The following is a 27,167-nucleotide window of genomic DNA, read 5'->3' on the forward strand; positions in this document are numbered from 1 at the left end:
TGAATGGAGGTAGATCTGAATGTGAGCTTGCAGTCGATTGTAACGGGCAAGGTTTAAGCAGACTAAAAAAGAAACTAAGAAGAAATCTCGTTTTACCAGAAGACTTATATTTTATTAAAAAAATGTAGATCAATAATTAAACAAAAAACAGCATGCATACATGTATCGTTAACAAGATCAATAAAATATATTTAGAAATGTACATATTTTCATTGTTTCAAAATGTTAGTTTGTTGAAATTAACATTACCCTAAATTAGTAAATTGCATATGGGACCCTGGATTACAAAACCAGTCCTAAGTCGCACGGGTATATTTGTGGCAATAGCCAACAATACATTGTATGGGTCAAAATTATCGATTTTTCTTTTACACCAAAAATCATTAGGATATTAAGTAAAGATCATGTTCCATGAAGATTGTAAATTTCCAACCGTAAATATATAAAACATTTATTTTTCTGAGTGAATGCAGCAAAAGCACGAAAATAAAAGGACAACTTTAATGGCGGTTTTCTCTGTTTCGTTTTTCTTTGCACCCTCAGATTCCAGATTTTCAAATAGTTGCATCTCAGCCTGTTGTCCTATCCTAACAAACCAGACATCAATGGAAAGCTTGTTTATTCAGCTTTCAGATGATGTATAAATCCCGATTTAAAAAAATATACCCATGTTACTGTTTTTGTGGTCCAGGGTCATTATACGTAATGGGACAATGTTAATGAATAGAATGTTATTAACTGCAACCGAATAAATATCTATGTATAAAATGTCTATGTATAAAATCTGTTCTGTAAATCTCTAACTTTTAAAAGTGCAAGTGTTTCTTTGCATTGACAAAATGTGTAAAAACTGCTGTCAAATGTCAAAAGAGGACACTTTCAGTATCAATGTAGAGGCCACTGAGTTACATGGTTCCTGAAAATGTTTGTTGATATGAGAGTTAATCATCTAGTTTGATTGTAGTCTCTGAAGCGGTTGCGTCTGTCATCCGGTGGCTGTTCCAGGCGTTATCCTGCGTATATGTGTGTAGGACTTCCTGAGAGTCACACTACCATGGTGAGATACTCCACGTGGAAGCACGCACTCCTCAGTCAACTTGTTTGCCTCCGGGTTCCAGCAAAGAACGGTAGCAATCACTTCATTCTTGTCGTCTCGGCCACCGGTGATGAAGAGCTTGTTATTGCAGGCAGCAATGCCACAGCTGGCCCTCTCACAGCCCAGCTGGATTATCAGCGTCCAGGAGTCTTCAAGAGGACTGTAGGAGTACAAGGCCTTCATCGCTCCACCTTTATTTTCGAACAAGTAACAGTTCAATCATCAGAGCATTGCAGTAATCTCAGCTGAGTAGTTTTTTGGTATTTTTCAAGCTCTAACATCAAGATCAAAAAATGTAAAAGGTACAAACCAACAACAAATATGGCGTCCTTAAAGGTAACTGCATTTGTGCATTTGGCCTCAGTTGGCATTGGGCATTTTAAGCTCCATTTATTTGATAGGGAATCAAAGCTTTGCATGTTGTTTGTGGCTAGTTTGCCATTGGGGCCTCCGCCTATCACAAAGATGCATTTGTCATAGCTGGCAGCAGAGAAGGAGCTTACACTCAGCATGAGAGGCGCTGCCTGGAAAGAGAATTAAAAACTCATAAATAAAGACTCAGCTGATTTGATTTGTAATGAAAATGTCTATATATATCGAATAAATCCACTGAAAAGTTATGATTCAGACAATGATTCAATACTGAATGGCTAAGACTTTTAAATGGACTTTAATAGTGGATATTTGTTTACATGACCTGTCCTGAGATAAATATTATTAATGCATATACACTGCCCCAAACTTTTGAATTTTAGTGCATCCCAGTTTCCACAAAAATATTAAGCAGCAACTCTGATAAAAATAAGAAATGTTTCTTGAGCACCAAATCATATTAGAATGATTTCTGATATATCATGTAACACTGAAGACTGATATTACAATAGTCATCAATTTAATGCATCCTTGCTTTAAAAATTTAAAATTATCATTCCACACTATATGATCATATATCATATTTCTATATTGTGGTAATGACTAAAAAACATTTTAGAAATTAAAAATTAAAAGGTTTGTTTTTTCCTCATGTTTTTACTACTGGGACAGCAAAAGGCCTGTAGTTACAGAATTGCCCATACCAAATATTTACCGAATATTTGTCTTCAGAACTCACCTCTGTCCAGCAGTTATGAAATGGATCATAGGCTTCAACACTGCTCAATCTCTGAGTTCCATCAAAGCCACCCAAAACATACACCTTTCCTCCAACAACAGCCATTTTGTGTCTCCAGCGTCCTGTGCTGAGGTACTCTATCTGGATCCATTTGTTTAGTGATGCATTATACTTCCACACATCATGCAATGTTTCCTTGCCACCTGTTTTAAGTTTAAAATAATAATACAAATTTCTTGCACATCAGCGTCAGCTTGCAAATAAGCAAACCACATAGTTACTGTCACTTTATCACCTTCTCATGTACCGATTCTCACCCGATATGTAGACTTCGTTTCTGAAAGTGACACACGCAAACTCCACCCACTTCTTATTTTCATTCTCAGATTCCATCTCCGTGTTTGGAAGTTTTGCGACCTCTAATCGGCTCCTGCGTAGTGGGTCAAGACAGGTCACTTCAGATACAAACTTCTCTTCCTTTGTGCATCCTCCAATGATCATAAACACCTCCGACTGGAACTCCCGCACTCTTGGTTTGGTGCGTTCCGAGATCACCTATGAACCAAGAGGATTTAACACAGTCTCAGTTGATGCAAACTATTAGAGGGTGTGAAATGTTTGGTGACTGATAGGCCTGAAATGTAGGTTTTCATGTCTTGGGAAGAAAAAAAAATTAAGATTTTCCAATTAATTCTTTCCTACGTAAGCAAAGTGGACATTATGATGTAAATATGCCCAAATTGATTGAAGTCAGAAACGAATCGAGACCTTGGGAATCAAATCAAATTGGGAAATTGCCGTCATACTCCTAAGGACGAAAACCACTTGATGAACCACTTCCTCCAAAAAAGCCTTGCCATGTCTTTATGACGCACTGTTATAATTCCTAAGCTTGTATTTCACTTCCTATTTTAATGAACTGTCTTGTGATCACTTCAGCATGACAATAATCATTGAGAAGAAAGGTCACCTTGGTCAAACTAACCTCTTTCCCTGAGAGGTGATAAACCCGGGCCTCCTGCAGCAGTGGGAACACCTCGGCACACTGGCGGATCAGCGGGTCTCCTTCCACCTTTTCTACAAAGTACCATGGGTCCAACAATGGCAGTCGCACATGCGTGAGGACACGGGGCAGCAGAGCCCGCCTTTCCTCCTCACGGGCCCTGACCCAACGTATAACCACGTCAAACACCTGCTCCTCCTCTGTTACCCCCAGGTCATCATGCTGAAGCAGACTGACCAACACATCTGCAGGAAGCTCCAGGATCTCATCATGCTCCACTACTTGAGAGAAGTTTTGGATAATGTAGGCATGGACTTGGGCTTTCAAAGACTCCAGCGAGTGGACGTCAGCTAGATGCAGGATGCCCACACAGTTTTCCGGGTATAGGGCCTCTGCTAAGTAACTGGCACAGGCGTCCACTATACGTGGAAACTGCAAACATAGATCAAATGTTAGGTCACTATAGAGCATAATATCATTTTTTATGACATTATTTATGGACATTACCATTACAGAAGTTTGGTGTCAGTACATTTTTTCTATTCAGTAAGGATGCATTCAATTGATCAAAAGCGACAGTAAATAAAATTCATCAAAGAATCCTGGAAAAGAAAAAAATCAGGGTTTCCACAAACCTTTTTACAACATTGATAATAAGAAATATTTCTTGAACAACCAAATCAACATTTCTGAAGGATGAGACACTGAAGACTGGAGTTTTGCAATATTACTGTTTTTACTGTATTTTGATCAAGTAAATAAGCTTTATGCTAAATAACAACAACAACAACAACCACCTTTATTTATAAAGCACATTTAACACAATAAAAATTGATCCAAAGTGCTGTATATAGTGCATAGCAGGACTACACTATAAAAAACAACAATTACAAATTTCCAAAAGCTAAAGAATAAAAATGTGTTTTCAGAGTAGATTTAAAAATGTCCAATGAAGGAGCAGACCTCACATTCCAAAGCTTGGGCCCAGACACAGAAAAGGCCCGATCACCCTTTAATTTGTAGCGACTTTGTGACACATTTAAAAGCAAGTGATTTGAAGATCTAAGTGCCCTAGCAGGACAGTACGGCACAATAAGATCACAAATATACCTTGGTGCACAGCCAGACAACGCCTTATAAACAAACATACGGATCTTAAAATCAACTCGAAACTTAATGGGAAGCCAGTGAAGGGATGCAAAACAGGAGAAATATGATCCCTCTTTCTAGACCCAGTCAAAAGTCCTGTAGCTGCATTTTGAACAATTTGTAATCGAGATAGTGAAGATTGAGGAAGACCACAATAAAGAGAGTTGCAATAGTCTAATCGTGATGTTACAAATGCATGAACTGCAACTTCTAAATCTTTGCTTGAAAGAAGGTTCTTCAACTTTGCAATAGATCTTAAATGGAAAAAAGCTTCCTCTAATAACCGCACTAATTTGTTTATCAAAGAATGGTGAAGAGTCAAAGATCACTCGAAGGCTTTTGATTTGTTTGCATACATTTGTTGAGAGAGGACCTAACTGGGCTTTCAGAGCAGGAGAGGAATCTGCTGGACAACCCAGAATTAAAACCTCTGTTTTATCCTCATTTAGCTGCATTTATGATGGACAGATGCACTTTTATGGACTTCAAAAGAGAAACAGCCATTCACTGCCATTATAAAGCTTGAAAGAGCCAGGACATTTTTAATATATCTCCGACTGTATTCGTCTGAAAGAAGAATGTCATATACAACCAGGATGACTTGAGAGTGAGTAAAACATGGGCTAATTTTCATTTTTGAGTGAACTATCCATTTAAGTGATCAGATGCACCATTCTGATTTTCTGCAGATGTAGCTGTAACGGTCGTGTGTGTGTTTCAGCGCTCGATCGATGGGAAGTTCTGCTGTAACGTGTATGTGTGTGTGTGTTTCAGCGCTCGATCGATGAGAAGTTCCTCTGTCTGGAGGAGAAGGACGCTGAAGTGCATCGACTGCAGCTGATGCTGCGCGACAAATTATTTGTCATCCGCCTCTTGATATCATCTACACATTCCAATAACACATCAAATGGAGCAGTGGTGTCAAGCCTTACTGGAAGGTAAAGCTGAGAATCATCTGCATAACAGTGATATGAAATGTTTTACTTCTGAAAAATGAGGGCCAAGGGGAGCATATAAAGGGAAAACAATAAAGGTCCCAAAATAGATCCCTGGGGCACACCAAACAAAACAGGCGCAGATGACGAGGAACAATTTCCTAAATTTACAGAAAAAGTCATCTTTTCGAGGTAGGAAGCAAACCATTTTAGCACAGTGCCCTTGACACCTACCATATATTCTAGCCGTTCAAGAAGAATGTTGTGGTCAATGGTATCAAATGCAGCGCTCAGATCTAACAAAACCAGCACAACACAAGAGCCTGAATCTAGAGCAAGCAAGATATCATTTGTAACCCTCAACAGAGCTGACTCAGTGCTATGTAATGATCTAAAGCCAGATTGGAACAAGTCCAAAATATTAAAAGAATTCAAATAAAACTGGAGCTGTGAGAAAACTACTTTCTCTAAAAACTTAGAGATAAAAGGCAGTTTAGAGATCGGTCGATAGTTACTGCACATATCTGGATCAAGGTGAGGTTTTTTCAACATAGGTTGCACAATTGCATGTTTAAAACTAGCTGGAACAACACCTTTGGCTAAAGATCTGTTTATGATAGCGGTTACCATATGACTAATGGTAGAAAAAACATCCTTAAAAAGACGAGCCGGGATAATATCAAATTTAGAACCAGAACACCTCATAGTAGAGATTATATCAGCAAGCTGAGTTGGAGAGACAGGTTTAAAGTTAGACAGACAACTCATAGGACAGGGCAGTTGCAAGTGACATGGTTCAGATGGAACAATGGAGCTTCTAATATCATCAATTTTTTGAGTGAAATGTTTAAAAAAATCTTCACAAAGCTCAATAGAGGCCTCAGATAAAATATTCGTGGTCGAGTTTAGAATAGAGTCAGTCGTATCAAACTGGACTTTTGGTCGCTTAGCGTTGTCAGAAATTAATTGAGAAAAGAAATTGATTTTGACTTTTTTTCTGCCGTTTGATAGTTGAACAGACTTGATTTTAAAATGTCAAATGAAACCTGTAGCCTATCTTTTTTCCACTTACGCACCGCTTTAATTTCGACACTCTTGTCTGAAAGCGCGGGTGACAAAGAGACTTTGTTAACCAACTTGCAGACCTCAAACTTATGAAAGTATAGTGAACACTATCTTCTGTAAAGCACTTTGTAAACGTTGTTTTAAAAGGTGCTATATAAATAAAACTTAACTTTTTACATTAAATTTATGCTTAATTGTTTTGATAAACTAAAATAGCCTGATAACAAATTTGGACTTTGCAACAATTTCATTATACATATAGGTTTGTGCAAATAGTTGATGATATAAAAGCTACATCAGTTATATTTAGCAAACATATGACTCCACCCAACTACCTCTTGATGTGACTACTAAAACTGTTATGGAAAAAAATATCCTCTCTGTAAACAATGTTCATTTGCACTTTTTCACTTCCCTGTTACGCTTGGTACATTTGAGGTGGTTTTCTCCAAAAAACAAAACAAAAACCTTATAAATACCACAAATTTTGCACTGGGGAAGGAAAAAGTGGAATAAATGTCATCTGTACCCAGCACAAACATAACAAAACATACAACTATTATACTTTACACAAACAGTGTTACAGATACAGAAGTCCTGTTAGCGTTCATATTGGAAAATATGTTAGTACAAACCTGAAAAAGGCTGGCTGCCTCAAGCATTTTCTGAACATTGTCCTTGGTAATGGTGACTTTGCTGGTGTAAGTGTATTCTAACAGGATACTCATCGTGTCAGCATCAAGGCCTTTAAGATTTACATTTTCTTCATGTTTTTCTCTCAAGTCATTACAAAACATTGCTCTGTAAAATATAAAAATAGCATAAAAATTAAACTGAGACTTAAAAATCTGTATCTGCACTAGAAACCCAATTCTCTTGTTTCTTTCTTTCTTTCATAAAAAAACAAACAAACAAGCAAACTAATTTCTCTGCACATCACATCAAATGACCTAAACGTGCCACTGGCTGACCTGAAATAATGACTGGCTGCAGCAAGGACCACGCGATGGCACTGGAAGCTCTGGCCCTGTACGTGGAGACTGACGTCTGTTAAACTGTCCTCCAGCCGAAGACTGTGCAGTCCATCCTGCAGATGTCCAGCAAACACAGAGTCTTCGAACATAACATGATCATCCTCCTTGTTCTCTTGCATCAAGCTCTCCAGCATGCTCAGACCCCCTGCTGAAGCTTCTTTCTTGGCAGATGAAGGGCATTCGGAGTTATTCTCTAAAGTGTCAGCCATGATCTGGAGTCCCAGATGCAAAAGTTACAGATTTCACCTCTAAATAAAGTTCAACAACATGTGATTACAAGACATCGGTGAATAACTACAGCCGAAAGCTGAATTGTTCTTTCCTGATACGCAAGCTTCCTGTTTTTATAACGGCCTACAAAGAGGAAGTGCTGAAACCTCTCAAATTCAGCTCTGCAGCTACACAAGTTACTTGGATTATGGCTTGGATTCTGTTATCTAAAAGTTATGCATTTTAAAGGGAAACAGGAAATTAATGGTAAATATATAGGTTTAACGTGCTTAGGCTGTAAAACAGATCTCACTGCTTCATTAAAAGCAAGGAAACAAATCTCCAAATTATACCTTCTTTAAAAAAGAACTCACAAAAGATGATTAAACACTACAGTCAGACCGAACAGGATTCATGGTAATACTAACATGAATTTCATTTAGATTTCATCAATAAGTGTATCAGTACCACAACTATCTCCTTTAAGAGTCATAACAGAATGATGCAAGTTCTAGAAATGTACCAGTCAGTGTTAGAGGTTCAACCATTTTTGCTCCAGGTCTATTTTAATAATAATTTACAAAGGATGTTTTAAGATGGTTTCATCATCAACAAAAAAACATTGTATCTCATAGGAAACAAGCAGAAAACAGACAGAAACTGTATTTACTCAATTGGAATGTCTGAAAGTGTATCTTATCAAAATGTTATGTTAAAAAACAAGTTAAGATTTAACATGCAAAGAATATAGCAAATTCTAAGACAACAACTGAAGACGCATTCAATTCTGGTATTCTGTCAGATTGTTAGTTAAAATGTAAAATACTGTTTACATACACATAAATATAAAACAGCTAGTCAAAATGTCCTGATTCCCCCCCCCCCATTTCTGTATGCTAACCAAAATACATAATATACAAAACGCTTTAATAAACTTTAGGTTTTGCCATAAAAATTTAAAAACAGAAATGGTTCATTTAATTTCACATAGAAAAATTGTTCTATTTTGTTGAGACAAGAGAAGGCAAATAGGTAGTAGGCACAAGGGACAGGTCATTATGAGAGGATGGGATAAATTCAAGTATTACACTCTGGAAGATAAAAAAGTACTTTGTTAGACCAGAGCTCAACAATACTTAAAACTAATAAAATACAAGAAAAATCTGACAGAAATGCATTAAAATGTTCAGGTACACACTGACCGATGCAATGGTGTCAAACCGTTTACATAAAACACATTGAAATGACAGACATCGGTAGAAAACACAGTCAGTGGCTCCTCTGGTTTTGTAGGCCCTTCAGGCACATTAAAGGAGAGTTTGGTGTGAGGAGGCAAGACATGGTGATTGTGCAAGTTAGTCGCCCAGGTGGAGATGACTGAGGTCTTCAGGGCTGAATAGCAAAGGTCCTTCACGAGACTAGAAGGGGACTCTGCCGGAGTGATAGAGGTTCTCACAGGAACTGGTCGTGAGAAGGAATCTGGGCATTGGCGCAGTGACAAACGGCTAGCGGTTACTCTTCATTGCCTCCTTGGAAGCAAGTATAAGGGGAGTGAGGCTGGAAAGAGGCTTCGCCAGCTTGAGGAACGGATGCTGCATGAGACAAATTAAGGACATTAGTACGTTTTCTAGAAGATTACATAGTCATCAACATCATCACTTCTCTAACACCTCCATAGTCTATTCCAGGTGTTCCCAAACTTGTCAGCTAAACCTCTTAGATGTAAAATATTCACAAGATGTTCCCCTTGATAATTTAATAACAAATTTGCATATTCACAGTTCTCTGATGACTGCTAATGGTCACGTGTGTAAAAATGTAAATTATTATTATTAATATTAACTTTATAAAAAACAAAGTTGTAAATTACAATTGTAACGCAAAGTAAAAAAATTTATATTTGATAATTAAACAAATAATTTGATTTTACACTACAAGTTACGATACTACTGTTTAATTCTTCACTTTCAAACGTTCAAACCCCCGAGCTTAAAACATGTCAAATCCTGAGCTTTTATTTTGGTTGAATACAGGCGAAATGCTATAAGCTTCTGTATACTCAAATTTTGGAAATTATGCAAATTAGTATAAAGAGAAGCTAGCGCACATCGCAGTCCTAAATACACGTTAAACTCGAAGCACATGCATTTTGTGAGAAGCAGCATTTACTTTGAACCAAGCTGCTGTATGCATGTTAATTGAACAGTGCCACACTTCACTCTGAAACACGCACACATACTTATTTAAACTGCCGTTTTATTTCAATAAATTGTGCAGCCCTACTTATCCATTTATTCATTCAATTCAATTTGATTCATTATTAGGTTTACATCAGCAAACCCTGAACCCTCATTTGGGAAACCCTGGTCTGTTCAAATAGAGTTGTAAACAAACAAATCTTCAGTTTTGCTCCTTACTTGCAAGAGTTCTTTTCCTCCACCTCTCTTCTCCACATCCATCTCGAGGCAGCGGTTTAGGAAGTCTCTAAAAATGGGTGACAGCTTCTCTGGGTTCTGGAGTTCTGGGGTGCCATTAGTAGCGATGAGGTACAGCGCCTGGAGACGAACATTATCCATTAATGCAATTAATCTTTTCTTTAAAGTTAAACAGTTCACTTGAGCCATCATCATTAACTACAAAAAGACTTTGCAAATGAATTGGTGATGGAGTAATAAAAGTACAGGACAAGATTAGCTCACCCTCAGAGGATTCTCATTGAGATAAGGAGGTTCACCCTCTACCATCTCGATGGCCATGATACCCAGAGACCATATGTCCACTTTGGGACCGTAGGCTTTACGTGTGACCACCTCAGGGGCCATCCAGTAGGGAGTTCCTACCATGGTGCTCCTCTTACTTTGCTCAGGGGTGATTTGAGCACAGAACCCAAAATCGGCTGAAAAAAAGAGGAAACAATTTATACAAAATGTGCTGAGACGATGAAGCCAGGACTTGACAGTGGGATCATGGACTCACTTAGCTTGACAGATCCATCCATTCCTAATAGAACATTGTCACTTTTGATGTCTCGATGGATGACCTGGTTCAAATGAAGGAACTCTAGAGCTTGCAAACACTGTGAAGGAGTCAGACCACGATGCTTAGGCAGTGATGGGGAAAACAAACACTTCAGATCTCACAACTATGCCAGAAATACTGTACCTCTCTGCAGACAGCAGCAATTTGTGCCTCATCCATGCAGGTTTCTGTGACAACATCGGTCAGAGAGCCTCCAGCAAGATACTCCATCACCACAAAAAGCTCATCTCCAACCAGGAAGCTACACACATACGCAAAAAAAAAAAGAAAGCAGATGCTACAATAGATGGCTGGATTGGAAACATATGCACAAAATAACATTTCTTTAAAGGCTGTGAAGAATAACAAATTTTAAGAATCTATTTCAAATATGCTTCCATACATAACATCACAGTAAAGAATATTGTATTAAGTTTTTAAGGTTAAGATAATGATTCTGCTCAGCAAAGTTGCAATTCCTGTTTTCTCCTTATTGTCTTTAATGGCTCTTGTGGCGCTTTTCCACTGCATGGTACGGTACGGCTCGGTTCGGTACGGCTCACTTTTGGCGCATTTCCACTGCATGGTATGGTACGGCTCGGTACGGCTCACTTTTGGCGCATTTCCACTGCATGGTACGGTACGGTACGGCTCGCTTCGGCTCGCTCTTAATGGTACCACCTCTGTTGATGTTCCAAGTGTACCGTACCGATACTAAAATGTGACGTGAAAACACTGCAGATCACTGATTGGTCAGACAGAATCATCTCTACCAGCGTCATTGTATTTACAACACGAGACACTAAACCCTGTAAACGCTGTAGCACCTGTTTTAAAAGTATTTGCTTAAAAAAAAAAAAGAGTATAAACTTGGCTGAATCGTGGTCAGTGGACGAGGTGACGTTCCTCTCGTCAGTTGCCGAGGAGTGGATGGGGAAACACGGAATGAAAAATTCGCATTTAATATGATATCATGGTAGTAGAGACGGCAACTATATAACGATCAGTCCCACCCACTTTGAAGCGGTACTAACTGCAGTGGAAAAGCAAACAAGCTAAAGCGAGCCGAACCATGCCGTACCGAGTCGAGTCGTACCACGCAGTGGAAAAGCGAAGCGAGCCGAACCGTTCCGCGCCGAGTCAAACCGTACCGAGCCATACCATGCAGTGGAAAAGCGCCATTGGAGTCCCAGTTTCACTCAGACTGATGGGATTAGCACATGAATGATTCGTCTATGCAATTTGAATGATAGTGTTATGCTGATTGGGCCTGTTTCTCTTGAGCAAGCCAGATAACCTGCCTAACCGGTTTTCACTTGATAGAATCAAATCACTGAAAGATTCATCCCTACATTTGCATGCTTTGTTTGAATTTTGTCTCTACCTCCAAAAGTCGCTCCCCCTTGGAAGGTATATAACCTACAATGTATAATGTTTGAGTCAGACTTGATGAACTACAGACTCGGAAGAATAAATCTCTTCTGCTTATAAGATCCATCTCAAGTCTCCTGGTCTTGCTTCGATGAAGGAATAAAAGTTTCCAACAGCTGTAACTACCTGTCTACAAAGTTGACAATGTTGGGGTTCTTCATCTCCTTCATCACCAGGATCTCATTGATGATCAGCTCCTTCTTGGGCTGCTTCTGTAGGTTAATCTGCTTAATGGCCACCTATGAAAACACATCACTGTCAGTTCACTTGCCCTATTTCAACTAACTGAGGAAGGCCAAAATTTAATTCAAACATTTAATTGTTCATAAAAAATTACAGTGGTCCATTTACTGGTAATTCAGTGTGATTAATTAGAATTAATACACTACTATGAAAAATTTGTGGTAATTAAGATTTTTTGGGTTTTTGAAAAAAGTATTTTATGTTCACCAAGGCTGCATTTATTTGATCAAAAACAGTAATATTGTGAATTATTATTACAATTTAAAATAACTGTTTTAATATATCTTAAAATGTAATTCATTCCTGGCATTGAATTTTCAGCATCATTACTCCAGTCTTCAGTCACATGATCTTTCGGAAATCATTCTAATATGCTGATTTGCTATGTAAATATGTAAATTGTTTTGTGGAAACCATGAAGCTCATTTCCAGGATTCTTTGATGAATAGAAACGAAAAGCATTTATTTGAAATATAAATCTTTTACAAGATTATACATGTCTTTACTGTTACTTTTGATCGGTTTAATGCATCCTTACTGAATAAAATAATTAACATCTTTTAAAAAGTATATTGTACTGATCCCACACTTTTGAAGTAGTGTAAATTAATTGCCCCAACCTGTATTTATATTCCATTATGATGATTTGTTCAAGGGCTTTTCTCAGCAAATACCGACACAAGCAAATAATTTGATTGATTATACAACATATCATGTAATTTGTTGGATCTTTTTGTTGGAAGAGCAAAAAATACCTCTTGGCCAGTAGCAACGTCAATGGCTGTGTACACCGTACCAGACGCACTGTAAAGAGACAACATTCAACTGAAGCAACCTTAGATTCTAGCAAATAAAAATAATCAACTATAAAATAAAGAATAATCAACTGTTTTTGTGATACAGACTGACAGATAGAAAGTAAAACTTCCAAAATGACAATAAATCATTAAATATATTTACCCTTGTCCAATTTTTTCATATCTTGTGTATTTTTTCTTGGGGTCTCCAATACTGACAATGGTCCCTAAAATCAATCACAACACAGTTAGCGTTCTGCTACAGTACATATAAGAATAGTAATGTTGTGTTGAGCATCTGCAATGATTAGTAACCATCAAAAACATACTAAGTTTCTCCATAATCTCCTCATCGGTCATCTTGCCCTTGCTGCCCTTCTTCTGTTTGTCAGCAGCTTTGGATCCATCTGTCTCCATAGCGGCAGCAGGTGCAGGAATGGGATCGATGACCGAACGAGTGTATACCTATCCAGACAACAAAGACATCAACAATATGGCGATCACTCAAAAACCATGAAGTACAAACAGAAAAAAATAACGAATACTGCCTAAATCAAAAATATGAATCTATATAAACATAATATGACAGAAACTGTGTGATGAGACTGCAAAGTTCCTGTCCACTCACAGATATGGTATGATTTGGACGTGGTGCTACAACTGGGGGCGGGGCTTCATCATCGTCATCATCATCAGGGTCCTTGACTGGTGATTGCTCTGAACCTTTTTTTGCTGGTGGTCCATCTTTATCTGAAATCAAGGGGAACAAATTCAGTAGAGGATAAAGTCGAATACAGTTGGAGTGGGTGTTTGTTCATGCACTCACATACCTGTAAAACTGAGATATTTCTGCCTGCTGTTGCCTGTGGAGTCGTAGAATTTGAGCACATCCAGCACAGCCTGAGGGTTTTTCTTCTGCTCAGATTTCGTGATGTTGGAGGTCTGCAGCAGCCGGGCCCACTGCTCTGGCATGCCCTGAGACAGAGAAAGCAGAAAGATAAAGAAAATGGAACGCAAAAAGAAAGTGAGTTAGGGCCCATCTAATAATTTGATTAATTAAAATTCAAGAGGCAAATCAAATCAGTGGACTATGACAGCCAGGAGACAAATGGTCACACAATTCAATCTAGGCAATTGAATTGGAAATTCCTTCCAGCATTTGATGGATTAAGACAGGTCAGGGGCAGCATGGGTAAATTGCACCAGAGGAATATTTGAGTATGTCTCACTCACAGTAAACTCCCCCGTGACTGAATCGAAGCCCACATGTATGGTGTGCTCAAAGTCTGAAGGGTTAGAAATCTCTGGACGCTCCTTATCCTTGTCTTTTTTCCGTCCTTCAACAGAAAAGATGGTTGTGGTTAGATGATTCTGGTCACTGGCAAAATGACAGATTCCAGTGGACAATTTTACAATAAATGGACCTAAGTCCGGGATGAGCCACTGTGTACAAAAATGTGATGAATTACAACATACAAAAGAAAAGACAATTAAAGAATTGTGCCGAGTTCAATACAAGTTGATCTCTATTGTCACCATTTGTGGAAACAATTTGTGCTGCTGACCACATAAAATACTTGCAAGTCAGTTTTTTCCTTAAAAAAATAAGCAAAAATATGGGTTATAGTATGGCATTAACAATGAAAGTAAACAGTCTTCCAGTAAGCGCCAGTGGTTAGTTACAAAACCCCTGTGTATAGACAAGCGTTACAGTAAACAACACTAAGAACAACATTCTCGTCTGTGTGTGGTTTGTGATAAGGCATAAAGGCAATATAATAACACACCCTGACTCAACAAACCGATCTGTGGAACTGAGCCAGACAGGGTCATAAAATGTGTATGGAAGTGTCAGTTCAGTCCAGATGCAAGTTAACTTGCTAAATTTGGATATTATATGCATATGATAGTAAATTCTTGTGAAAAAAAGAACTTGGAAAACTGTACTTCTAGAAAATGACCAGAAAGCAAGCCTCTTGACAGCTGTGGAACACCACAGCTTCCCTTTGGATTAATTGTTTGCTTTTCAAATTAAATGACAAAAATTAATTATCACAAGGTAAGACTTGATGATATTTTCACTGTTTGTGGTTCATTTATATAACAGCACTTTTCCAATGGGTGACGAATACGTGTGCATTTAGATGCTTCACACGCAAATATAATAACGCTGGCTTGGTGTGGTTATATTATAGGCCTATATTTGCTGATGCAGCACATATTGATAGTGAATGAATGAGGAATGAATAGTAAAATGTGGTGTTACATACTGTCCTGTGGGGTAGTTAAGAAAGAAAAAATTGGGAATGCCTATCAAAATGACTTGTGTTTTTCACAAGTCTCTGTCTTCAAGTCCAAGTAAAGTCTCAAGTCAATTGTTCACGAGTCCAAGTCAAGTACATTTTTTGTGACTTAAAGGCACAAAATATTAGATTTTTGGATTAAAATATCCAAAAAACACTTACCCCACATGCGTTACCCCACGAATTTAATTCGTTATTTAATTTGTGTGAGTAATTCAGCATTTGTGGCTGTTTCATTAGAATGATAAAAAAATTATGTGAATTTAAGTGATCAAACAACTGCTACAAAGTTCAAGTTCAGTTAAATACATTAAATAATATTCCAATATTTCATCAAAATAATCACTAAAAAATTAATTTGCAGAGAAAAGCCCACAATAAATCTTTATAATTGGATATTTGTATACAGGTTGGGACAATGCATATTTAAAAAATAATAATAATAATAATAATAACTGATTAACTAAATTAAATTGAAACCTCATGACATGCTTAAGGATACATTTTTCCACAGATAAAAATTAATTACAAGTTCATCTGCTTATAACCACAATTCTACTGCAAAAATGACAACTTTGAATAACAATAAATAACAATATAATAAAAGAAGAAATAATCGAAGTGCTTTATTAAGTAATTTTTTTGAGTCGTGAGTATTTTCTGTGGTATTCAACACAAATGCTGTTTTGTATTGACCCCATACCTTTCTCTGCTGAGAATATGGATATGATCTTGTTGCGGGGCTTGTCCCTCTTCTCCTCAGGGACGGAGGGCAGGGGTTTAGAGCTGGGGTTTGTTGACATACTGTCCTTGATGCCGGTGCTAAATGTGCTGCTCATTCTGACTGGGGGGGCAGGGGGTTTGTCCTCCAGCTCTCCGTTGTCAGACATGACAGGGAAACGCACTCAGAGGGGTTGTTGGGTTTCAGAGGTCAACCTGCAGAGGGCGGCAGAGAAACAAACATCTTAGCTGATAAATTAATTGTTGCAAATGGAAATAATGACAGATAACGGGACATTTGTATGGCTATTTTTGCAAGAGATTGTATCAGTGCACATCAGTTTCATCTGTGACTCTCACTAGAAGAATACAAGAAAAATAAGCAAAACACCCAAGGCTGGTCGTCCAATAATGTGCTGCTCAAAATGGACATAAAAACAATGTAACTATTTCAGTAAAATCTCAGAGGAACAATTTCTGAATTTTATTGTACAGACCTTTTATAAAAGCTTTGCTACCACCACAATGGCCACACCAAGAGTCTGCTAAAATAGTGCTGCTAAAGCATAACACTGCTACTGTGCTACAAAAACAAGACAGTCAACAAGTTAGCACGGACAGAGAGAGACTGTGTCTCAAGTTCTGCTAGCTGACTGTTTTTTGAGAAGTGCAAACAATGTCCACCCCTGTGTGAAAGTCACTGATACTTTTTGGAGACTTCACTGTCTAGCAGCTGTGAGCTAGCTTAGCATCGCTATCCTAGAGAGTTCTAGCAAGTCATGAGTTCAAATGAAAGTGCTGAGGTTTTCAATTCAAAGAGCAAGTCTGCACAACAGGATGTCTTGCTCAGGATGGCTGTCTGACATAAGCTCAATTCAAAAATCTAGTGAGCTTTGCTACCTTGCTGTCAACTGCCTATGATAGAATCTTAACCAAAATGGAACCTCATAATAACTGATTTGCTGTCCTCTACACATAGGCAACAAACACACAAATAGTGCTCCTCATGTGAAGTATACGAGAAACTCGACACATGGCACATACCAGGAAAAAAAATAAATACTTTCAGTACTGAATTAAATAATTGTCTAAACATTTTTCTTGCCTCAGTCTGCCAGTATTTTCACTGAGGTAGTCACAATGGATTACGAGTTTGCCTTCTCTGTGAAGGATATGACACAATGCTGATTAGATTTCTGGGGATCTCCAGTTGGGGTCACAAAAAGGTTCTAAGGACAATTTGAGAACATTTTTGTTATGTATTTTAAAGGAGTAGTTCACTTTAAAATTAAAATTACCCCATGATTTAGGCTACTCACCCTCAAGCCACCCTAATGTATATAACTTTCTTTAATTTTTCAGATGAATACAATCAGAGCTAGAATTTTACTTTACTGTAATGTGTTAAGTATGAATATTTTTCTTACACAAACTCATCACTTTGCTTCAGAAGGCCTTTATTAACCCCCCGGAGCCATGTGGAGTTCTTTTATGATGGATGGATGCACTTTTTTGAGCTTCAAACTGATTGTTGCAATCCACTGCTATTATCAAGCTCGGAAGTGTCAGGGTGTTTATTAATATAACTCTGATTGTGTTCGCCTGAAAGAAGGAAGTCATATTCACCTAGGATAGCTTGAGGGTGAGTAAATCATGGGGTAATTTTCATTTTAAAGTGAACTACTCCTTTAAGGTCTGTCAAAGTTAACTGTAAAACTGCCTCTGAACAATATTTATTGTGAAAAGTGCTCTGCAAAGAAAGTACATTTGAAAGGAATTGAAAACAATTCTCTTAGTGATGCCCTGAAATTTGGGCAACCAGAAATATTTAGTTGAAACAGCAAAAAAAAAAAAAAAAAAAAAAAAAAATATCATTGACTGAAACTGATGATATATTTTGAATGTTTCAGCATCTATTAGCAATATGTTTATTAGCAATATGCAAAATTTGTTCAGCTGAAATATCAAGAGTTGACTTTCCAAACAGCACAGAGAGTTTGATAACCCAAGTTTATTTACAGAGACTTTGTTTCAAAATTTGACTGTTGGAAGCACAATTATGATGCCTTAAATCACTAAATTTTGAAAAAGAGGTGAATATAACTGTATTTCTCCCAGGCCTGAACCTTTATCTATAAACACTTTAAATTTCTTCTAGTAAGGAAGAGAATTTTGTTCGATAGCTAATAGAAAACCTCATTGGGTGAGTGTGGCCTCGAATGGTACAAAGATGTTTTCATCACCAGTCAAGTCTGGTTAGAAATCAGTGCCATCATGCGGCTGTCTGCATCCCCTGTCATCAACATGTCCATATAAGGTAAAATCCTGTCTCACCTAAGTGAGGTCAATACAGCAAATCATGCGCAACTCAACCTCAACGTAACCACAATGTCTTCCTGTTTGACAGCACAGTTTTGACTGTGCATTGTTTTAACACAACAAAGGACTTATACCTGACTGATAACAACTGCAGAAAGACAAAAGAGAATGAGTTTTTGGGTTTAATGATTCTGAGAATGACTCATTTTTATGTTCTAATGAGCGATTGCTCCACGCAGCCATGGATTACACGCTTTAGAGTTTGCTCCGAAACAATTTTACCTGAACTATAACAAAGATATTTCTGAAGAGTTGAGAAATGAGAAACAAAGAGTTGAGAACTATTACACAAGTATTGCATGATCTTATAGTAACACTTGTGAGCCAGTTCCTGATTCCCTAGAAAAAAAAAACATGGGCAAAATAAAGATCAGAGCAGGCAGTGTGGGAAAATTCTCAGAAACTGTATACATAACATGCATTGTGACACCAATCTAAAAAAAAAAAAAAAAAAAAAAACATGAGCTTGAGATAGAAATCCCTGATTCAATCTGAATGCAGAAAGACACCATAAATACATCAAGTCAAACAGCAAAAGTCTTAATTAATTCAATTCATTGCTTTTGGAGCACGATCAGTTTAAAGAGCTTTTTTTTTTAAGCCACCACCATAAATTTCAGCTTGTAAGAAGGAGGCATAATCAACACTAAAACTCAAACAGGTCAAGGAAAAAGGATGCAATTAGATTCCAGTGCCATCACTATAACACTATCTCACCCTGAAAAACCCCGATGGAAAGATCCAGCTGATGTCCCTGGCTCCGGTGTCCACAAGTCTCTTTTCTCCCCGTGTTTCCACTAAAGTGAGCCGAGAGAGAGGCGTGTTGATGCAGGCATGCTTCATTCCACAGCAGGATGAAACGCTGCGAGTGCAGTCATGCCTTTGTGCTGCACATTACTATAGTAATGTTCCACCCTTCAGGCTTGATATAAGGCCCTACAGCAGAGATATTTGACCGGACATACCTTTACACACCACTGACTCTCGCTCTGAGGAACCACCGCCGTTACACAACAATCACAAATGAATCAGGATTATGGGAAGTGTTTCAGGAGCTTGAATAGAGAGCACTTTCACCCCTACATACCTATGGAAGAGGATCCGAAAAGAAAGATCTCGTTTAAAGCATTCAATATTGAGCAATGCTACACAAACTCTTGCAGATTTCAGTAATACATTTTCCATTTTTCCTCAAGGAATTTTATCTGGGATCAAGTCTTAACTTGCCTTTCAGTAATGATGACAGTGATTTGGAGATGGGTGTGACTCTCTCCAGTGTTTTATAGGCTCAAACGCACTTCTGCATGGTTCATTTTTTATGAGGTATTTTTTCAACTTGGAGCCAGTGTTTTATGTTTCTGCATCAAAAATGGTTAGTCTAGCGCTTGTGAATCTTACAGCCTCGAGATACTGATTCCATAACCATTTCTGCCAAGCCATACAATCTCAAGGCTCCATTAAAACAAACTACTTTTTTCATAAATTACTAAATCATTTACATTAAAGAGAATTGATTGAGAAGAGTTGAAGAATGTTTTGTGAATCTTCTTAAGAACGATTGGTCAGTAAATCGAACCTCAAGGCTTGCACTGGGTTCATTGTTGCATGCAGGAAAAACTGGCACTGTAAAGATGTAGACAAACTGGATGTCCACAAAACCAAAGGGGACCCGATTATTGTTGTCACAATTTTTTTTTTGTATTTATGACATAGGTGCATTCACGCCATGTCGGAATTTCAGTAATTATAAAATTCCAACTTGTAAACCTATTTTCGACATTTTCTTAGAGCTCCGACATGTACCAACTGATTGCTGCAATGTCATGCAGAACACTCAAAGTAGCAGCGGCTTCAGCAGTAAAATGTAGTTAAGCAGTTATTACACAATATTTCTGTTTAATAGATCCTATTATTGACTATTGTATTGTTAATGTCTTAATAATGCAAGAGTACTCTGAAAATAAATGAAAGACACACAATACAGTTTAAAGTAGCAAGCACATCGCTGAATTATATAATGTCCTGTTAAATAAACTAGCCTATAGCCAACATTTATAAATAAGAAATTTGCATCACGAATGTTAGCCTACTTCTTGTATTGTATGAAAGTATTTTAAGTAATTTCTTTCTTTAAAAAAAGTATTACCAACCCCAAACTTTAGAACTAGAGTGTATATTGGATATATATATATATATATATATATATATATATAGATACATACATACATTACAGTTACTCAAAAAGAAGATCTTGGTGCTAGACACAACAAAGAAATGGATTTGATTTCCAGGGAACACATGAACCCATTACCGATAAAAATGCAAACCTTAAAATGTAGCCTAAGTTAGATAAGAGCATCTGCCAAATGTACAGTAATATCACAGAAAGTTGCATTTTGTTACAAATTACAAGATTTTCTCCAATAACATAGCATTATAAAGATACTCCTTTTCCATCTACGGCATGCATATAAGTATGAATTCAGCCAAAGGCTGCAAGCTGTCCTCTCAGTTTGTGTGACGAAAAGGGGAAGAGAAAGCTCATGGGAAGCGGGACTGTGGACATTCCCGTCTGCTCCCCTGAGCCTCTTTGATTTGAGCCGTGCCAGGCCTAAACTAACGAGCATATTTCTTTTTCACAGTTGCAGGCTCGCTGGCCAAAAGTAAACATAAGGTGCCAGTGACTATGCATGCAATGTGGATCAGACTCGGACTCCTCCATTTAAATGCAAGAACATCCCTATTCACTAATCACCGATAAACCAACAGACATGATGCATTTTTTCCAATTCAGAAAATTCTAGCTATGTAACCTCTGATAGTGCTGATTACAATCTTCATGCACTAGAGACACTGAAGACAAAAAACCCACAGTACAGTGCCTCAACTTCCTATTACTCACATCCCCTCAGTTTCTGATTGGTGGATGGATAACAAGCATTTCCTGATCTTACTAGCCCCGACCACTATAGGACACACACTTCCACTTCATCTGACCAACTGGACCAAAACAAAGATATCAGAGCACGCCTCTCTTTTACAGATGTGTAGTTGTATAGAGGAACTGTTTACAGGAAGACAGAGCAAGGGCCTTTTGTATTTGCAGCTTCTATAAAAGGAAATACTGAGCAAGACTTCCTGAAACAAGCCTTGCTGCCATCCTCGTTACAGGCTATTGAAGAATGAAGGCATGAATTGGTCCAGAGAGAAGAAACAAGCTTTCTAACCACCAAATGATTGCTTGTCATCAATTCAATTAACATTACGTCATAATTTGAACTTTATTTCTTCTGTGGAACATAAAAATAAATGTTAGGCCAGATTCTCTAAGGGAACTATCAGCCTCAGCCACCTTGTTTGCCTCTATTCCATTCAAGGAAGGTGCATGGTGACTTACATGGTGCTATTTAGCCCAAACATCTACTTAATGTCCCATGAAGAAAATATAATCATCGCATGACAATCATGCTAAAAAAGATAGAAATAATAGAAATGCCCCCCAAAAGATGAGACTTAGCCTAAGTGTCACACATGCTTATTTCAACAAACACTAATAAAACTACAACTAATGTGTAAAAAAAACAAAAAACATTTCTGAACTTTCTGGAAAAAGGCTTGTTTCGCTTTGGTTCTGCTGACTATTATCCACTTGATTTAATTCATATTACTTTGTGGGGGGGAAACAAGCCAGAATACATCTTACGTTAATCGTAGAAGCAAACAGCCCTGTATGATCAAAAACAAGACTATCAATGAGTTATAAAAACAAAGGCGCAATGACAAACCATCAATAAATAGCCTAACTTACACTTTTTAAATCTCAAGTGATCTGCGTACTGTTCGCAGTGCAAATATCAGGATTAGACTAGTTTAACGTTAGCATTTTCAACTCACCAGAACTCCCGCAAACCTCTTCAAAGTTTTAGCTCCGCCTTTTCACGTTCATAAATGTATTTCGTTGCAAGTATAATGAGAATATCTCCCCAGAGATTATGATTTTGGACGCCTTGTCGACGTGCTTCTAAGTTTTTTTTTTAGTTAACTACTTCTCTTGGACCCGGGATCTGTCTGCTATGGCGGAGGGGAAGCGGAACTGTCGACCCAGCCCAATGTTTGTACTTCACTAAACGTAGCTTTTTAGGTTGGAGAGTTTTTAAACGAATCTATTATTCATAAAATCTAAATAAAAATTATTAAATTGCGCAAAATGTTGACTGTAATAAGAAGTTTTCTGCAACATCAAAACTACTACTGTTTGCAAATGGGTTCCGTCCATGAGTTCCGACAGCTATTGCATGACGGGAAGTGTAGTTTAGATCTTATTGCACTGCGCTAAGGTGACGTACTCCAAAAACTACATTTCCCTACACTGATCGGATTCTGCCAAATTATTTTATTCTACGATTCACCGGTATGCCAACGTAAGTGTTTCAGTTAAATCCTACGAGAGTCATGCGTTATTTATAACTTTAACTTTTTTATAGATAGTACGATACAAGATTAAATGGCTTAGACAAGACATAAAAAGCAACAATGGTGAGCGTCATCATAAATAAACTTTATTTTTAAAGCTATGAAAAAGAGATCCAAACCCTCTGCTGGCAGCAACTGGAAAATACATTTTATTCTTCCCTGTTGTAACATTCATGGTCACATAGCAAAGAAAGGCACTGATACAAAAAGTCAATTGATTTCCACTGATTAGGATTTTAACCAAGAAAGGGACTGGAAAGGGACTTTGATCCAGGATACACTGTAATATGCTATTTTTTTCTCATATCTTGGGTACATCTGGGACAGAACCTGTAATTGGAGAACAAAATATTTGAAAACTGCAATATTAACTACAAAGAGATGTCACTCAGTATGTGGAGTACACAAATAAAAGTAGTACAAAATTAGCTCACCATTTTCCCTTTGGTTTGGTTGTTAGGCCGACACAGGCAAAGTGAAACCATTCTATTGGACACTGTTAAAAGAGAAGAAACCCTTTTGAAAAGTCTTTTATGTTATCAACAATAATAAGATGACTTCTGTTATTTACAACAATGTCTATCCATTATTCCCACTGGATATTATGATGCATATTTAAGACCATTCATGCATTATATATATATATATTATATATTATATATATATATATAATACATTATTACTCACATCAGAATTGTCACATCCAATCATTTCTCCATATGATACTTGACTACACAAACAATATGTGGGTTCATTAGGGTCTACTGGCATATCGAGGACATCTGATGGATGCATGGCGAGCAGAGATTCACTTATGTTGGAACTAATGAGAGAAAAGACACACAAAAAAGAGTTGAATACAAATCCTTATAATTATATACTTTTGCATCAGTACAATGCATCCATATAAAATCACTGTTACCCAGTTTTCAGTTTTTTCTGCTTGGGTGAGTCTTGATCTGATCCTTTCTTGTCTCTTCCATTAGATCCCTTCTTGTCTTTTATATTCTTATCCTCTGAAACAACAAATTAGTCTGTTTAGTATTACAACATTATGGACTAAATGGGCATTAATTGTATCTATAATATGTACATAAACATACATATTCTGAACAATAAGACTTACTTCGAGATAGCTTTTCATCAGAGCTATCCGGACTACCTGAGTCCAGTTTTTCCTGCAGATCATTCTCGAAGCGTGCTAGATCAGCATCCAACCGCCGGATGTGTTTATCCACCTGGTGGTAATACAAGCAGACTTGTTTTTGCTTGATGCATGAAGTAGGACAAGCAAATATAAAACGGAGGACTCTGCATCTCACCATTTCATATATCTGCATTGCAAGCTGAACTTTGTCATCGCTGTACTCTTTGCATTTGCTGTAGGCATTTTCAATCTTCTTTAAATGCTGGACACGCTCCTCAGATGGCATATTTTTAACATTTCCAATATACTCAGAAGCTAGTTCACTTATCTCTGCTTTTTTCTCTGTGAAAAAATTAAGAATGCAATTGATTAGAGAACATTAAAAAGTGATTTCACTGTAATGACCTGTAATGTGTATTTGTGATACTGATCCAAACATTACCTTCAGTTCTATTATCCAAATCCCCCATTAATGAAAAGTTTCTCTGCAACTCGCAGGGAAGTCCCTCGATACCTGGAATGAATGATTATATAAAATTATTAGATGCACAACACTATGCAGTCACAGTCTAGTATACTTTAGCAATTTATCACATAAGACTGATACATGTTATGTAGAAACTCAGAAGCTGCAAGAGTTTGAGTTGATTACATTGACAGATTACATGACAGTAATTAAAATGTGGCAACAAGTTTAGAAGATTATCATTCAAGAAACTTACTGTCTAAATAGTGTTCTAAGTACATTCCTTTCGCCATTTTTGTTGGTCTGGGCTTTGTACTGAAGGCGTGTACGATGGTTTATTTAGCGCGCGCTGATTTCCTTTCCTGGAGTCGCTGTGCAGACTATTAGATTCTTATATGAAATTGATCAACTATACTGCTATTACGTAAACAGATAAGACTGTCCATGTGGTTTGTAGCTCATATATTGTAGCGTAACATCTTCCTCTGTACTACATCAAGTAACAACTTGCTCTAGATCGCCCTCTACTGCAGTGGAGCTTTGTTTTGGTTTGGTCGCTGCTTCTCTCTGTGGGAAGAAATAAATTAAATAACCTAGTGGAGTTAGGTGGTGGGTATTATACAATTTTAAGTGTATATTGTATACTATATAGTTGGTTTCTTAATATTAACTGCAACCTTATGTATTTTCTATCATTCTTAAAAAGTGAGGGACAAGACAACGTGTCGTGCTGACACTAGTTAGTGTGTTCATAACTCACCACAAGGTGGCAGTGTCGTCTTAGGAATCAAGTGAAGTGACTCATTAAAAATAGCCTACAGAATTAGCCTCATATAGCTAAATAGCTTACAGCAGATGGTTTAACTACTGAATTTGTTCTGTATTTTCTCTGTATTCAGCACATGGACATTGGACATGGTGGAACGGCTGGGCTGTCTAATGGAGTTAAGTGATATAACAGAGGCCTGAAGACTGAAGTCATCTCAGCATTGTTGCTCAGAGACACACTGTGACCAAATCACATTCAACCCTCATGCAAAAACACTACAGATGTTGGGCTGCAACACCATAGACATATATTTTAAATAGAGTAAGATTTTGGCCTAAAAAAAAAGAAAAGAAAAAGAAAAAATATTTAGCCTATTGGACCAGCCATTCTCCACCATTATTAATGGCATGCAATGGGATTCAATTAGGCCTACCTTTAAATCAAAGAATGTGCTTAAAAATGTGTATTTGAAGCCCCAATGGTAATTTTGTTATTGTTAAAAATAATATGATAATAATGTTACAAGAAACTACCCTGTGAGGCAATAAGGAAAGTCTACATGTTAATGACTCCTCCCAGGTTTTTCTATAGCATTTCTAGGTGATGGAAGCAGTAACAAGACCTATAAGTGTTTAAGGTCTAGTGAATATCTCTATTATTTTGCATATATTTAACACTGCAATTATGGCACTGTGCTACAGGAATATACTTTTTGTGACAGCATTTATCCTAGGTATGCATTTGGACTTTCTTGATTTTTTTAATCATAAAGTTAATATGTTTTTGTGGACAATGATTTATGTTTAATTGTACAGGATGCACAGCACAGGACAATGTAATACAGTCCAAGCAAGTTATGACAGCTTTTGAAGATGGAACAGCCACTCTCGACTGCACTTACAAAGCAACCAGCACTCAGTATGCAAATCTCTTCTGGTACCAACAGAAGACAAATGGATCCCCAAAATACATGCTGATGAGACTTTCTGGATCGAGCGACAATGATGAAGAGTTCAAGCAGAGATTTAATGCAGATCTCAACACATCTGCATTAACAGTTCCTCTGACAATCAAGGATGTGTGTGTGTCTGACTCTGCCGTGTATTACTGCGCTCTGAAGCCCACTGTGAGAAAACTGAAGTCAAACCACATACAAAAACACAAGAGCAGAAACATGTTCACGGATGGTTTAGTCTGTGCTTCTCAGATTTAGTAAAGTTACCTAAAACAGTCAAATAAAGTCTATGCTGGTTATATTCTTCTAGTTATATCGTCACCATCAATAAATTTATAGATAAGCAATGATACATTCTTAAAGACTGTTGAGTAAAACTGTTTTGAAATGAAAAATACAACAGATTTATTTTTACATTTTCACTTTCAGCAAAGACGCATTAAAATAAATTGATGCATTAAAGTGTGTAACATTTACATTGGAACAAAAAATCTATTTGAAATACATGCTGTTCTTTTGATTTTTCTATTCATCAAAGTATTCTTAAAAGAAAATGCATCACAGTTTCAGAAATATTACAGCACAACTGTTTCAACATTGATAATAATAATAATGCTTCTTGAGCAGCAAAGCAGAATATTAGAATAATTTCTGAAGGTTCATGTGAAACTGAAGACTGGAGTAATGGCTGAGCATAAGAGGCTTCGTTCAAAAATATTTAAAAATCTACTGACCACAAACATTTGAACAGTATGTATATTATGGAATCATAGATGCATTTATAGCACACAGAAAACATACAAATGAGTGTGATGTGTCTCTGTTCCCCATGTGTGAAATACAGACATGATGTTGCTCAAGAG

General features: G+C 37.3%; 3 protein-coding genes across 8 annotated transcripts; all 3 read right to left on the bottom strand.

The window, feature by feature from the left end:
• Positions 1 to 86: 86 nt before the first annotated feature.
• klhl6 (kelch-like family member 6) lies at positions 87 to 7,742 on the bottom strand. 3 transcript variants are annotated; one of them, XR_014030710.1, is made up of 8 exons: positions 7,331 to 7,742; positions 6,995 to 7,160; positions 3,193 to 3,642; positions 2,525 to 2,762; positions 2,208 to 2,410; positions 1,407 to 1,620; positions 713 to 1,287; positions 95 to 277 (listed from the first exon to the last, which is right to left on the bottom strand). XR_014030710.1 is itself a non-coding variant. In XM_081373548.1 (7 exons), exons 1-7 carry the CDS (start codon positions 7,600 to 7,602, stop codon positions 986 to 988), a joined length of 1,845 nt encoding a protein of 614 aa, XP_081229674.1. In that variant the 5' UTR covers positions 7,603 to 7,742; the 3' UTR covers positions 87 to 985. The 3 variants fall into 3 exon arrangements, 2 of the variants coding, with proteins under 2 accessions (XP_081229674.1, XP_081229673.1); XM_081373548.1 differs by having other exon boundaries at positions 87 to 1,287; XM_081373547.1 differs by having other exon boundaries at positions 93 to 1,287; positions 3,178 to 3,642.
• A 203-nt stretch (positions 7,743 to 7,945) lies between these two features.
• On the bottom strand, positions 7,946 to 22,803 carry pak2a (p21 protein (Cdc42/Rac)-activated kinase 2a). Of its 3 annotated transcripts, XM_081374562.1 has the most exons (15): positions 19,460 to 19,582; positions 19,212 to 19,291; positions 16,099 to 16,331; positions 14,326 to 14,429; positions 13,923 to 14,067; positions 13,721 to 13,842; positions 13,422 to 13,557; positions 13,256 to 13,319; positions 13,051 to 13,099; positions 12,179 to 12,291; positions 10,766 to 10,883; positions 10,580 to 10,679; positions 10,303 to 10,499; positions 10,021 to 10,158; positions 7,946 to 9,195 (listed from the first exon to the last, which is right to left on the bottom strand). In XM_081374562.1, the coding sequence occupies exons 3-15, from the start codon at positions 16,283 to 16,285 to the stop codon at positions 9,109 to 9,111; spliced, it is 1,560 nt and encodes a 519-aa protein (XP_081230688.1). In that variant the 5' UTR covers positions 16,286 to 16,331; positions 19,212 to 19,291; positions 19,460 to 19,582; the 3' UTR covers positions 7,946 to 9,108. The 3 variants fall into 3 exon arrangements, with proteins under 3 accessions (XP_081230688.1, XP_081230687.1, XP_081230689.1); XM_081374561.1 differs by lacking the exons at positions 19,212 to 19,291; positions 19,460 to 19,582 and adding an exon at positions 22,389 to 22,803; XM_081374563.1 differs by lacking the exon at positions 19,460 to 19,582 and having other exon boundaries at positions 19,212 to 19,340.
• A 112-nt stretch (positions 22,804 to 22,915) lies between these two features.
• Positions 22,916 to 25,327, bottom strand: ing5b (inhibitor of growth family, member 5b). Of its 2 annotated transcripts, XM_081373675.1 has the most exons (9): positions 25,058 to 25,327; positions 24,837 to 24,960; positions 24,557 to 24,628; positions 24,290 to 24,456; positions 24,094 to 24,205; positions 23,890 to 23,983; positions 23,655 to 23,790; positions 23,402 to 23,463; positions 22,916 to 23,297 (listed from the first exon to the last, which is right to left on the bottom strand). In XM_081373675.1, exons 2-9 carry the CDS (start codon positions 24,871 to 24,873, stop codon positions 23,258 to 23,260), a joined length of 720 nt encoding a protein of 239 aa, XP_081229801.1. In that variant the 5' UTR covers positions 24,874 to 24,960; positions 25,058 to 25,327; the 3' UTR covers positions 22,916 to 23,257. The 2 variants fall into 2 exon arrangements, with proteins under 2 accessions (XP_081229801.1, XP_081229802.1); XM_081373676.1 differs by lacking the exon at positions 25,058 to 25,327 and having other exon boundaries at positions 24,837 to 24,977.
• Between the last annotated feature and the right edge of the window lie 1,840 nt (positions 25,328 to 27,167).

Source organism: Scardinius erythrophthalmus, assembly GCF_964197995.2.
Source record: "Scardinius erythrophthalmus genome assembly, chromosome: 9".
NCBI lineage: Eukaryota > Metazoa > Chordata > Actinopteri > Cypriniformes > Leuciscidae > Scardinius > Scardinius erythrophthalmus.